Here is a 14,273-nt window from a genome sequence, read left to right on the forward strand (position 1 = left end):
TGGAACACACCGCTATACTTGATCTTTGCGGCTCCACATGAAGTCGAACAAGCCTAATCTCTGCTATTGGCTGCTCCATGACACGCTTTACTTCCGCATTCCACAGTTCCTATGGAAACCTATGGGAGCGTCGCAACTCTGTAGGCTTGTTCGATTTCATGCAGCGCCGCAAAGATCGGCTGCCGCCTGACAAAAGCAATGCATTCTGGTTAGAACATTTGTCCGACAATAGGCTTGTTTAAGATTAGCAAAATCTGCGCAGAACCGATCACCGGTGATCACCGCGAGATGCATGCCGGTTAGAAAAGTGTCAGAGTTATGTCCGACTTGCTCTGATGTCATGCTGACGTGTGCCAAAAAACTCTCACAACGGCGAGGCGGCTGTGTCGGATTGTGCAGTCGAGCGCAGTTGCGTTCCACCGACTGCATTGATCAAAAGCATGATGGGAAATGACTGACTGACGACATAGCTTAATGCTCATTGGTTCAGACAACTGTGATGCTGTGTTCTCTTCTAAAACTAAAATATATGTTTGTATTAAAGTAAAAATGAATGATAAATATGCCTTTCGTAATGGAATTAAATAGCAAGCACTTTTGGCGCTTTTCCACTACATGGTACGGCACAGTACGGCTCGGTATGGTTCACTTTTGGGAGGTGGGGTTTTCCACTGGGTACAGTACCTGGTACTTTTTTTAGTACCACCTCGGTTGAGGTTCCAAGTGAACCGTACCGTTACCAAAACGTGACGTGTAAACTCTGCTGATCACGGATTGGCCGGAGAGAATCGTCACTACCTGCGTCACTGAACTTGCGACACAAACACAACAGAACCGCTAGATTTAAATCAGCACAGCCAGCGAAGGATCGAACGCAACTGTTTTGAACGAGCGCACCTTTTTTAACAACCAAAAAGTGGCTGTTTTTTTGTCTGTTGAGGAAGTACAGACATTCCTCTTGTTGATAGCAGATGAGCGGATCCAGCGAGAGCTTGATGGGGCGACGCGGAATGAAAAAAATTTTCAGGAGTCGCGGCAGTATAGGTGGCGCAACTAACGACATGTGAATAATCCCGCCCACTCTAAAGCGATACTAAACTGCAGTGGAAACGCAAGCCGAGCCGTGCCATGCCGTGCCGTACTGAGCCGTGCCGAGCCGAGTCATACCACGCAGTGGAAAAGCACCATTTGAATGTCTTGTTCATCATATTTATTTTTATATAAAGGCAACAGAACTGAAATCATATCATGTTAATCACAGCACGTGAGTGTGAATATCTGTTCCACTTCGAGAGGTGAGAACTGTCCGTCTTGACTGCGCTTATTTCACTCCTCCCCTCACTGCAGCCACCTACTCTCGCCTACATTTCAGGCGAGGCAAGGCGCATCTCAAACAAGAGGCTTGTTTGAGATGAACAAAATCTGCGCAGAACCGATCACCGGTGATCGCCGCGAGATGCATGCCGGTTAGAAAAGTGTCCGAGTTACGTCCAACTTGCTCTGATATCATGCTGGCGTGTACCAAAAAACTCTCACGACAGCGAGGCGGCTGTGTCGAATTGTGCACCTGATGTCATGCTGACTTGTGCCAAAAAACTCTTGCGACGGCGAGGGGGCTGTGTCGGATTGTGCAGTTGAGCGCAGTTGCTCTCCACCGACTGCGTTGATCAAAAGCATGATGGGAAACGACTGACTGACGACACAGCTTAATGCTCATTGGTTCAGACAACTGTGATGCTGTTTTCTCTTCAAAAATGTTTTATTTTGTTATCTGGTTCCATGTGATTATGTATTTAAATTATGCATGAATGTTCCCAAACACTATGACGATGATGTGATTGTTGTCATATTTCTATAAAAATCTAAAATACATGTTTGTATTAAAGTAAAAATGGATGATAAATACACCTTTCGTATGGAATCAAATAGCAAGCACTTTGAGTGTCTTGTTCATCATATTTATTTTCATATAAAAGCAACAGATCTGAAATTATATCATATTTATTAGCAACACAGCACGTGAGTGAGGTCCTGTCCACACGAGCGCGTTTATTTTTTAAACCGCAGCTTTTTCTACGCGGTTAGGCCGTTCGTCCACACGCAAACACAGCACCAGTTCACTGAACCCGAAGATTTTTGAAAACGCCTGCCAGGGTGAAGATTTTTTGGCTTGTGAAGTCGGAGGGGACCCTGCGCTGTTATCTCCGCCTACTGGAAACTTTTTCAGGTTTCTGATTGGCCAACATGGGTTTACGGTTGAGATTATATCGCCACCTGTTGGTTTGGCATGCTCTTGACAGTGTTTTATAGCATGTGTTTGCGTTCTCGTGTGGACGGAGATTTTTTTTTAAAACAGAAGAAGGAAAAACTCAGTTTTTAAAAATACCCGTGTACGTGTGGACATGGCCTGAGAATAACGCGATACATCTCAAACAAGCGGCAACCTCCTGCTCTCTCTCGTGAGGCCAACACGGAAGTGACTTAAACTGTAATTCGTCAACTGGCCGCTAGAGGCTGGCTGCAAAAGGGAGTCAATCCCTTAGACTCCCCATGTTAAAATGCCCAACATAATTTAGTTTTGACTAGTCAAAATTCCCATTCCAGATATCTATTCTGCATTTCGCAACTCGTCGTAATTGGAATTAAGATATCTACACTGTGATTATGACTAGTCATTATATGCATTGAAGATATCTACAATGTTATTTTGACTAGTCATAATATACATTCGATATAAATGTAGCTGGAGCATGTGTAAAAGTGGTAGACTACACAGAGAGGACTCAGACAGGCTTTTGTCCTATTCTATATCGTAATGTTGAGACGTGCGTGCTGTGGATTAAAGTGTGTTAGCCTTTATTTACAAACTAACACATGTAAAATCAGTAGCTGGATTTGTATAGGCCTCATGTCAGCTGTTGCAACATTTGATATAATGTTAAAAGAATACATTGGCGCTCATCATTGAACACAGCAGAATATCATCATCATGGATCTCTTGCTATAATAAAATGCAATACTCCCACCTTGTGGGCTATTTCCTATGGAAGTTCGTTTTCTCCACTAAATAAAGAAATAATTAATAAATAAATAAATAGCGACTTTTTATTTCACAATTCTGACTTTTTTTCTCAGAATTGCAAGATACAGCTAAACACAATGCAAAGAATTGTGAGTTATAAAGTTTATAACTCGCATTGTTTATATCTCGCAATTCTGAGAAGGAAAAAAAAGTCAGAATTGTAAGATAAAAAGGTGCAAATTACTTTTATTTTTTATTCCATGGCGGAAACAAGCTGCCATAACGACACAAGTAAACCTGAATCCATACACAACGTAATGTAACCCCCTAATAAATGTCATCAATGCCAGTTAAACTTTTATTAAATTGTAATCTTTTTAAAATCAGCCTTCACCTTTTTTTGACTGCATCTGATTCTGAAGCATTGTTCTTGTCCGTCATGCATTTATTTCTGACAAACATTTTCTTTATTTGGAGAAAAGGCCAAAAATTATTATTATTATTATTATAAAATTATTATACAAAAAATAAAAAAGAAACACCAGGTTTGCTGTACTTGTAGGGCCGCACAATTTGGCCAAAAATGTTGTTTTTATATATCAATAAAACTAATAATGATTATGGTTATTATTTCTAAATAAAAACATTAAACAAAATAAGGAATATTACTTTGTTTACCTCAAAGTTCGTAATTATTTTTGCAGTTTTTACTCAAATTAGGGTTTTGTGAACAATAATGACTACTCAATGAATGTAATTTCTTTTTCATTCATACTCGTCGCTGGAGGGCGCCCTCGCGCAGAAACTCCACAATGAGACTCACTGATGATGTTCCAGGAAATTCCAAGAGGTCCTCGCTGCAGCCTGCAGCACGATGACGTAGCTGGACTATATCCACTACGTAGTGGATATTTTACGCGCATGCGCTGTAGTAGATCTCGAATAAATTCATATTTTTATTTACATTTTATCATTTTGCAGACGCTTTTATCCACAGCGACTTAGTCTAACGACTTGGTCTAAGTGAAGTCTAACGCAGTACATGTAGGGTTTTTGACCTACATTACATATCTACACGATGACCTACATTACATTACAATGTAAAAACTTTAATGTCTAAATTCATCCGCGATGTTTTCGTCTATACCGGCAACTTCAAAGCTTTATTTATTTAATTATTTATTTTTTGAATAGCCTGCAATTCATATGTTATCGCCAGGATGCACATCAATGCTGTATCCATTATTATAAGGACACAACAAGCACTGTAACATGACTGATATGCAGACGTTGCACTGTAAATAGCTAATTATTAAGATATACATCACTCTATCAGAGTTAGCCTAAATGTCTTTTTGATTCTATCCATCATGTTTATTTAAATTTAGTTGGGGATATTCGATTAATGCTGATCCATTTTGTTTATTTAGATTTTATATTATTCTAATATAGAGAGAGAGATAGAGAGCGAGAGAGCGCTCTCGTAACGGAATGGATGGGTTATGTCTTTAGCCATTTATAATTGGTATATCTATCTCCAGGGATTTTACTTGCATATAGGCCTAACACACAAAAAAAGAAATGGTCATCTTTGTGTCAATATGCCGTGTGTGTATTTATTTGCTGGACATGGGATTAACTGTAAAAACCCGGTATAACCCAGGATAACGGTCTATCGGCTATACAGAACCCCGAATGACAGGATTGTTTTTCTTCTTTTTATTTTTATTTGGTATAAAAAATTATGTCCGCATATTTTAGTAGGCCTATAACATTTTTTATACTCTGTCACGTATAGCACAGAGAGTGAGAACGAAAAATAATATTTGATTCATGAACGAATTTTTGACAGAACTATCTAACTATCTTGACAAGACTATCAGAGGAAAAAATAAAGACAATAGTTACACCCCATTTTTTTTCATAAAGAACAAACAAAATTGTAATTAGTAGAGTTTTATTTCTAAAACGAATCAAACTAATAAAGACCCACTGTATCTATGACTTCATTACGGATATCTTAAATGGAGTTTTGACTAGTCAAAGTATTTAGAGATATCTCTAATCTGATTTCTTACTAGTGCAATTATAATTGCAGATATCTCTAATTGTCATTGTGACTAGTCGAATTATAATTATGACTTGTCAAAATACAATTGTTCCTATCTTAAATTATATTTATGGATAGTCAAAACAAACTTTTAAATGCTAAAACGGCTTGCGATTGTTACAGAGGAGGCTCCCTTACCGCCTCCTCCGCACCACCAGAGGGAACCGTCTCCCGAATATTAGACATTCCCATTCGGACTCCAAATCCCATCACCCCTCATGCCTGGGACTGATTAATCATCCACACCTGCACCTCATATACACACACACATATAAACCACTCACACACACAGACTCTCTGCGAAGTCTTGATTTGCCCTGGCTGTCATTTCCGAGCGTTATACCCGTGTTTGATTTTCTGTGCATCTGTTATTGGACTGTTTCCCGTTACTCTGATTGTTATCTGCCTGCCCCGACTTGGATTGTTTCCCCTGGACTCTGATTGCTTGCTGCCTGCCCCGATCTCTCGCCTGGTACTCGACTCTGTCTCAGCCTTGTCTCTGCTGTTCTACCTTGCCGGTGTTTGACCTTGTATTGTCTGACCATTCTAATCAAAGCTGCAAATGGATCCACACGCTTCTGACTCATCACAGCAGCGATATTTGCGTGTCAAATCCCTACCTTACTTTAATGGTCCTATCTGGCACAGTCTGGTTGGTTGGTTGGACTGTGAGGAGTGTAGTGTAGTTTGAAAGCTTTCTAAGACATATATAGAAGAGAGATATATATATATAATTTTTGTTATTTATTTTTTTTTTACTTTCTGGTATTGGTTTTGATTGTTAGCTAGTAATTAGTTTAATAATTAGTTACTTTAGTGTCATAGCTTTCTCTCTGTTTTCCTTTTCTTTTCTCTTTCATTTTTTTTTTTTTGGTGAGGTGGTAAGTTATATGAGAAATGGCATCTGGAAGAAAAAGGAAAACATCCCATGTTTGGGAACATTTTGAATTGATACCTTCCAATAAAGTATGTTTTGGTATATAATACATATCACTAATTCACTAATATTTCCCAGGTCATCTACATCTTTATTTAATTTGTGTAACAGGTGAGATGTTTGGTGTGTGATAAGGAGCTTATGTATTCAAATAATACTTCCTCCATGCTCAGAAACTTTAGAGCTCTGCATGAGACTGCACAGCCCGTGGCCAATCCTGTACACACACAAGGTACACAGGGTGTATTATCATAATTTCACTATGACATTTACCTATGACTTGTATTTGTCATTAAAAAATGCTCTTCCCTTCAGGTTCTCGAAAGCAGATGATTGATGAGGCACTGGTGAATATGATCATCAAAGACTCTCAGCTGTTTTCACTGGTGGAGGATAAAGGCTTCAGGGGTCTCATCCATGCTCTGGATCCTACCTATGTACTGCCAAGCAGGCAGGTGTGTGTATAAATATTCAGAGTCTAATTTAACAAGATAATATTTTAATAACCTTTCTTCTACATTTATTTTATTGTTGCACATTTAGGCCTTGAAGAAAATGTTGGACTCAACATATGAGGAAGCCCAGATCAAGGCAAAGGCTGAAATGGAAAATGTCAAGGCTGTGTCTTTAACTTCAGATATGTGGACATCACTTAACATGGACACTTACTTGGCCATAACCTGCCACTACATTGATGGGAATGATAAGCTCACCACTGTCTTGTTGGGGGCTAGAGAAGTTTCCAGATAATCACACAGCTGAAAATATAGCCCTCGTAAAAAAAATTTGTATGGAGGAGTGGGAAATCAAGGCAAAGGTCAAATGCCTGGTCACAGATGCTGCAGCAAATATGATTGCTTGTGCAAAGATTCTACAAGTGAGGCACACAATCTGCATTGCACATGCACTTAATTTAATAGTTAAAAAAATCGTTCGACCAAGTTTCTGCCCTCTGTGACATCCGCACCAAGGCAAAGAAAATGGTCACCTATTTCAGATCTAGCACCATTGCCAAAGAGAAGCTGACCCAGATGCAGCAAGAAATGCGCAGACCTGCCCTTAAACTTATCAATGAAGTGGAAACACGGCGGAACAGCACTTTTCAGATGCTTCAACGTCTATATGGAGAAAGGCAAGCTGTTGGGGCATCCCTAGCCTCTCTCAGGACAGACATCAGTCCACTTCATCCACAGGAGTATGAAGCAATAGAGGAAGTCCTCCGTGTGCTCTCATCGTTCCAGCAGGCTACGGTAGAACTGTCTGAGGAGAAACGTGTCTCAGGTTCAAAAGTCATTCCACTGATGAAAATGATACACCATTCTTTACAGGGAGAACAAATCAGGTATTTATCTGTATATTTATCCAGCAGTTAAAACATTCATATTGATGTTCATATTGCAAATGTGACCAAGCCATTTGAAATTGATTAGGTTGACCATGGACATTTCAAAAGAACTGACAGAAAACCTGGCCAAATGCCTGAGAGAACATATATGGAATATAGAGTCTATGAGTGTAATGACCATGACAACCTTGCTGGACCCAAGGTTTAAAACCTTTGGGTTCCTCCATCAAAATAAAATGACTGAAGCTGTTAGAAGGCTAAAAGGGGAATGTGCCACCATCATCAGAATCCAAGAACAAACCCCATCAACGTCAAGCACTGATTCAACAGAAACATCATCTCAACAGGCAACAAGTCAACAGGCTGCAACTAATTCAAGTATATATTTTTTATTATTTTGGAAAAAAACTTTTGTGAATATTTCATGACGTAAATATTAGTGTGTGATGCATTTACATTTGCAGTCATATTTACATTTTTTTTGCCTTCAAATTGTTTAGGTGGAAACCTGTGGCACCTGCTAGATAGTGCTATGGACCAGAGTAAAAAAACTTGTAATGCCACAGCTGATGCAGTAATAGAGGTTGACCGATACCTAAAGGAAACTAACATACCAAGAACCCATGATCCACTTGAATACTGGAAAGAACAAAAACATGTGTTTCCCCATCTATATCTGATGGCACTACAGTTTTTGTGTACACCAGCCTCCTCTGTACCCTGTGAGAGAGTGTTCTCAAAGGCAGGGGAAGTATTGTGCAAGAGGAGAAATAGGCTATGCCCTAACAGTGTCAATTTTTTTTAATTTCTCAATAAAAACCAGTAAAATAGCCCTTTTTTGTGCCCACATTCTTCTTCACCCAGTTACACAAGCACATTTAATAACCACATAATCCATGAATTCTTTGACGTTACATTTATAGTCTCCTATACCAGATGAAGAAATAATACAAACAATGTTATTATTATACAGATAGTTTTATGTCAATTACATGTCATATACAGGTCTTTTAGTTATAATAATTCAACAATTTCTCACTTACTGTGGCTATCCACAACACACTTAAACAGTATTTTATTGTAATACATTGACTAATATTGACTTATATTACCATGAATTGTCACATCATGGTACATAAAAAAATATTATCAGCGTATGATTTTTATTTGTGCACTAGAGTAAAATTACATCAATGAGGTGGGTGTTTCATCCAGTGAAGCTTCATCCCAGATACGGCTGTTGTACATTTTATAATCCACTAGATGACACTGTAATTGATACTCCGACACTTCGAATCTTTTCTCGATCCAGTAAGAGGACAGCCTCATAGCTTCATGAGCCTTCATTTCGCCATCCCTAGTGCACAAAGTTAATCAGAACTATACATTTACACACAAACTAACCACCAAACGCAACTTTTTCATCTTTATTTTTTAGCTCAACCGTCACGGAATGGAACGCACAGGATTGTGGGAAACCAAAGGCAGCGAAGGATACATCTATGCTGCCTTCAAAAATCGATCAGATGAAGGTATCTCATGAGACAGGAAGTGAAGCTAACTTTGGATTCGGACGTGCTTTGATGCCTTCCTGCCTTGGAATGCCTCCGAAGGCAGCATTTTTCAGTTTTCGGATGCAGCCTATGAATACTGCGGTTTTCAACGTACTTCTTTCTTCACGTACTCCTTTTCCCTAATATATAGTAGGTAAGTAAGCGTATTAGAACGCAAATGAAGTATACGTACGTCAGAATCTCGCGAGAATTAGTGCACTTTTCGCCTACTCTTTTATGAATACTCAGGATTCAAACATACTTTTTCGCTCGCCTACTGCTTTTTGCCTACTATATAGCATTGAAGTATGCCATTTCGGACGCAGCCTCTGACTTGACGTCTCCAATTTTAATTCCGCCCCGACTGCAAGCGGCTGCTCTCGCCAGCCGGTGGCAGGCTAGTATAGTTCATCTCGAACAAGCCTTGTTTCTCAACTGCTCTGTGAGTGACCCATAGACTGTAAAAACTGACCAAACGTTACCCTGACAACGCTGCGCGTGCGTGCAGCATTCAGCACTTCATCAGTTGTTGCAAATAATTATTTCTTCTTATTATTATTTTATTCGAATATTGTCTAATTGTGTCATATTTACTATTAAACTTTTTCAAACTAAACTTGCTTACACTACAGTCTCAAGTCATATTTATATCACTGACGAAAACTATTTTGTATTACATTAAAATATACAAATATAATTAGCCTATTCTACTTACGTTTGTATGTGAACATGAAGTGGCAATCAACCCCAACTTTGCTTTTAAAAGCATCGCAAGATCTACTATCCGAAGATCACATGATCACAAACGGAAATCATTCCGTGAAGTGACCATCGCATGAATAGACATACATACATATTTTATATGTCTATGATCGCATGTTCCATTCGCTAACGGACTTCTGGAAGGGTTCAGTTCACTTTCGTTTGGAACGTCCCTACAAATGGCGTCCCCTTTCCGAAATGCCCTTCGAGGGCACACAAATCCATTTGGAATTCGCCGTAGAGACGTGGAGTTATTAATAATATTTTATCTGTAACAACATTGTTAACTTTTATAAAGATACGAATAGCACAGATACTTTTTAAATGCATTACTATGAAAACAATTTGAGATGTCCTTTAATATGGCTAGTTTCGATAGATTTCCGGGTTACGGGCAGGAGGACGGAGGAAAAAGTGAGGCTAGGAAACGAGGAAGCATCCATTTTAGAAACACCCACGGTGTTTGGTTATCAAAGCACACATGATCCAAGCTGGCTGTTACGTTTTCTCCAATGGTGTAGCCGCGGAGGTTGGTATCTTCCAATAATAAGGCCATCTCTAGTTCTGGTAAGACCATGGTCCGACGCCAATGATTGGGTCACTTTAATATAGGGTTATACGGTGATCTCTCTAATTGGTCAAATACGGATCCACGTGTTCAGCGTGAACCAATCCAAACGCAAGGCTGTGTTTCATTTGCTTTCACACTGTGTTTCACGCTGTTAAACAAAAGCTGGTAACCATTGCAAGTTGTACTTGTAAATAATCATTCACTTTTGTTAAATTATCTGCGTGTAGACTTTTATGAACTTATGAATATGCCAGAAAACGATAAACAAAGTCTCTCTATGGTCACCTGCACGGCACCGGTAAATATCGCTGTCATCAAATACTGTAAGTGTGCATGTACTTTAAACGTACATATAATCTCTCAAGGTTCGTAACAGTAGCATTCGGTTGTGATTATTTTGATGTAAGATGATCATTATTTTTGTCTTGAGAAAGTTTTAAGTGTCTTCTTATTGTACTTATTGTACACTTTAGTGAAGAGGAAAAAAGACACTTTATAAAATGCAGTGACAGTCACACATTTGTTAGTGTGAATTAAGTGACCACATATGTTTTGGGGAAACTGTCTACACTTTCTGTAAATATTAATTTGATTAAAATAACATTTGCAATGAAAATGAATAAGAAATAACATTGAACATGTTCTGCTTATGTTTTCATGTGTTTTGTTGAGTTATTATTGATATTCAATCAGGGGGGAAGCGTGATGAAGATCTCATTCTGCCAATCAATTCATCCCTCAGCGTAACACTGCATCAGGACCAGGTGAATGATAGTACCCATATTATTAACACTGTCAGCATCTGTCACTGTACCTCAATTCATTTAAAGAGCTCCAAATTATTAGCTCAAACAGTGAGGGTACCATTATATACTATAACTCTCTTTCTCAGCTCAAAACAACCACAACAGTTGCATGCAGCAGAAATTTCCAGCAAGACCGCATCTGGTTGAATGGCAAAGAAGAGGATATCAGCAACCCCAGGTTGCAGTCATGTCTGCAGGAAAGTATGTCCCTGGCTTTCAGAACATTAAAATAAGTTAAACCGTGTGTCAGGAGCTATCATTGTGATGTCAATCTAATTTAAATTCACCAGTTCGAAGGTTTTCTCGCAAGAGACGAAATACTGGTGATTCCACTTCTGATGTCAGCGGTGTGTCCCATAAGGTCCATATTTGCTCTGTGAATAATTTTCCCACTGCTGCTGGCCTGGCATCCTCTGCATCAGGCTACGCCTGTCTGGGTGAGTGAAAACAAACTGCATATACAGTTGCAATCAAAATTGTTCAACCCCCTCAACCTGCAAGACATTCTGCAGCCGTGAACAAAACTTTATGAAAATGGTTCAACCAAGGCATCAGCTATGGGGTTAGAACTGTTGCATAATTCCAGATAAATATATTTTGAGCCACAAATAAATGTAAAGAGATTTATAATTATTAAACAAATTCACAAATGAGATCCACAAGTATATAGGAGTTTCACAAAAATTTGCCTGTTTAAAAATGTTACAAACAAATAAAAATGAGATTTGCTTTATTTTCTACTTTCATTTTATGTATCTCTTTACCTATTTAACATTCTGTATTGTCATTCCACTAATTATATGTTTAGAATTAGCCATAGAAATATTATAGCCTAATATGGTAAATTCCTATACGGTAAAGTCAGTTCATTTATTGCTGGCATAGGCCTACAGAAATACATTCATAAAGAATCAAAGCTTTATTGGCATGATTGTTGGCATTTACAGTACTTACAAAACATAAGTGGAACATAAAACAAATAAACTGATTTGAAAAATATTGGATTTAAATATTGGTGAATGATTTTAAAAGACTTTGGGATGAAAAAAAAGTACATCTTTTTTAACATGTATTAATAATAAATTGTTAGAACGTTATTGAAATGCGTTCAAAGGCTTGTCTAATCATCAATTTAATTCATTTTTGTGAAACTCCTGTATGTGGATCTCATTCTTTTTATTTGTGAATTTGTTCAAGATTTGTGAACTTGTTTGCATTTATTTGTGGCTCAAAATCTGTTTATCTGGAAATATGCAACAATTCTAACCCCATAAGCAGTAAACTATTATAGAAAGTTTTTAATACACATTTGAGTGATTCTGAAAGCTTAAAGTTGATGAAAAATTAAATAAGCTGTAATTATTATTTATTATAATAATTTCTAATTATTAAATTTTTCAACCCCTAAAAGCCAAAATTTGTAAATAATCTTTTATTCTATAACCTCCAATAAATGTTACCTTTAAGTGCTTACAAATTTCTGACACCTTTCTACTGGAATCTTGGCCTGTTCCTCACTTGAAAAAGCTTCCAGATCATTGATCATCTTTGGTTTTCATGTTGCCACTGCTTTCTTCAAATTAATCAAATATAATAATTAATAAAAATAAATAAATATTTTTAATGAGATTTAAATCTGGAGACTGAACAGGGCACTTATAAACTTTCTACGACTGAACTCTGAACCAAACGTTTTGAATCAAACAGTAGATTTGCATATAAACTTTAGGATGGTTGCCCTGCTGGAAAGTCCAATGATCATCGGCGTTAATCTATGCACCGAATGTATTTCAGTCTTTGCCAAAATGGCCTGGTATTTCAAAGAATCTATGATGTCCTTTATATAGTCAAGATGTCCACTTTCTGCAACAGCAAAGCACCTCAATAACAATATTGGCCCACATCCATGTTTGACCATGGAGATGGTGTTCTTCTGTTCGTAAGCCTTGCCTTTTATGCACCAGACATACCGCTGATCCATGGGTCCAAAAAGTTCCCGTTTGGTCGCATCACTCCATAAAACATTCTTCCAGCGCCCTCAAAGGTTTTCCTCAACTTTAGCACATGCATGCACTCCTTTTTTTTCTTCTTTTTCTTTTTTTTATTTTTTATTTTAAAAGATAAAATCCATTAACTAAAAAATGTTAAGTTATTTAATGACATTATCACTTTTAACATGCCACTAAATGGTTGTAGATGCTACATAAATAAATAGATGTTCAGTAACATTTGTAAATTATTACAGTCTCTGGAGGTTGAATGATTTTGATTGCAATGGTACATGTACTAGTATGACATCCTGTTCTCCTAATGATGATGATGTGAAAATTTGGTTTGTTTTAGTGTATACTCTGTCACAGTTGTTCGGTGTGGAGAGCGAGCAGTTGTCTGCAGTGGCGCGACAGGGCTCTGGCAGTGCATGCAGGAGTTTGTACGGTGGCTTTGTCCAGTGGAAATTGGGGGAACAGTTGGATGGGAAAGACAGCCTCGCTGAACAAGTGGAATCTGAGTCGTACTGGCCAGAGCTCAGAGTATTGACCCTAGTGGTGAGTGTGTGGATTTAATCCTTAGAATGGCAGCAGCATAGAAATAGTGTTCCTAAAAGGTTATTTTATTTAAAATATTGCTTGAATGTTTCTCCTAGGATGCACGGGGTTATAAGTTGATAAAATAAATGTATTATTATAAGATTTTCTATATAATACTGAAAATAAAATGCGAAAAATGAAAAAAGTAAGAAAAACAAGTATTTATTTTCTTTCAAGTAAGTCTGTGTACTTTCTGGTCATTTGATTTTTGTGTTTTGTTCTATTTAAGAAATGGAAAATGAAAATTAAATTTTTTTTTGTATTTTTTTATTTATTTTTTTTTTATATGGGGTTGGGTTTTTCACCATGAAACACAAATTCAAAGTAATCTCTGATTCGTCAGTAACGCAGCAGGGTCCGTGTACAATCGGTAAATCCGTGTATCATTCGATCATTCGTTTTTTGATTTAATATTGAAAGTGGAAAAATGAGAAAACGGCTCCTTTAAACGAGAATTCAGCTTAAATTTTCTTTTTTCGCTCAGGAGTAGAAAAATGAATAAACAGCTTGAATATTCGATTTCTACACGTGGGCGGGAATTAAACACCCCTTTCTGCTGATTGGTCAGCCGAAGATCAA

General features: G+C 37.8%; 1 protein-coding gene across 1 annotated transcript in view; it reads left to right on the forward strand.

Annotated features, from left to right (window-relative positions):
* Nucleotides 1–10,407: 10,407 nt before the first annotated feature.
* The window catches only part of mvda (mevalonate (diphospho) decarboxylase a), a 31,273-nt gene continuing 27,407 nt past the window's right edge, over nt 10,408–14,273 (forward strand). Inside the window, exons 1-5 of the mRNA XM_016451810.1 lie at nt 10,408–10,623; nt 10,994–11,064; nt 11,193–11,307; nt 11,397–11,543; nt 13,450–13,652. Coding sequence (XP_016307296.1) covers nt 10,542–10,623; nt 10,994–11,064; nt 11,193–11,307; nt 11,397–11,543; nt 13,450–13,652 — 618 coding nt within the window. The 5' untranslated portion in view covers nt 10,408–10,541. The remainder of the gene's footprint in view (nt 10,624–10,993; nt 11,065–11,192; nt 11,308–11,396; nt 11,544–13,449; nt 13,653–14,273) is intronic.

This window comes from Sinocyclocheilus anshuiensis, unplaced genomic scaffold, assembly GCF_001515605.1.
Source record: "Sinocyclocheilus anshuiensis isolate Anshui unplaced genomic scaffold, SAMN03320099.WGS_v1.1 scaffold1056, whole genome shotgun sequence".
Classification (NCBI taxonomy): domain Eukaryota; kingdom Metazoa; phylum Chordata; class Actinopteri; order Cypriniformes; family Cyprinidae; genus Sinocyclocheilus; species Sinocyclocheilus anshuiensis.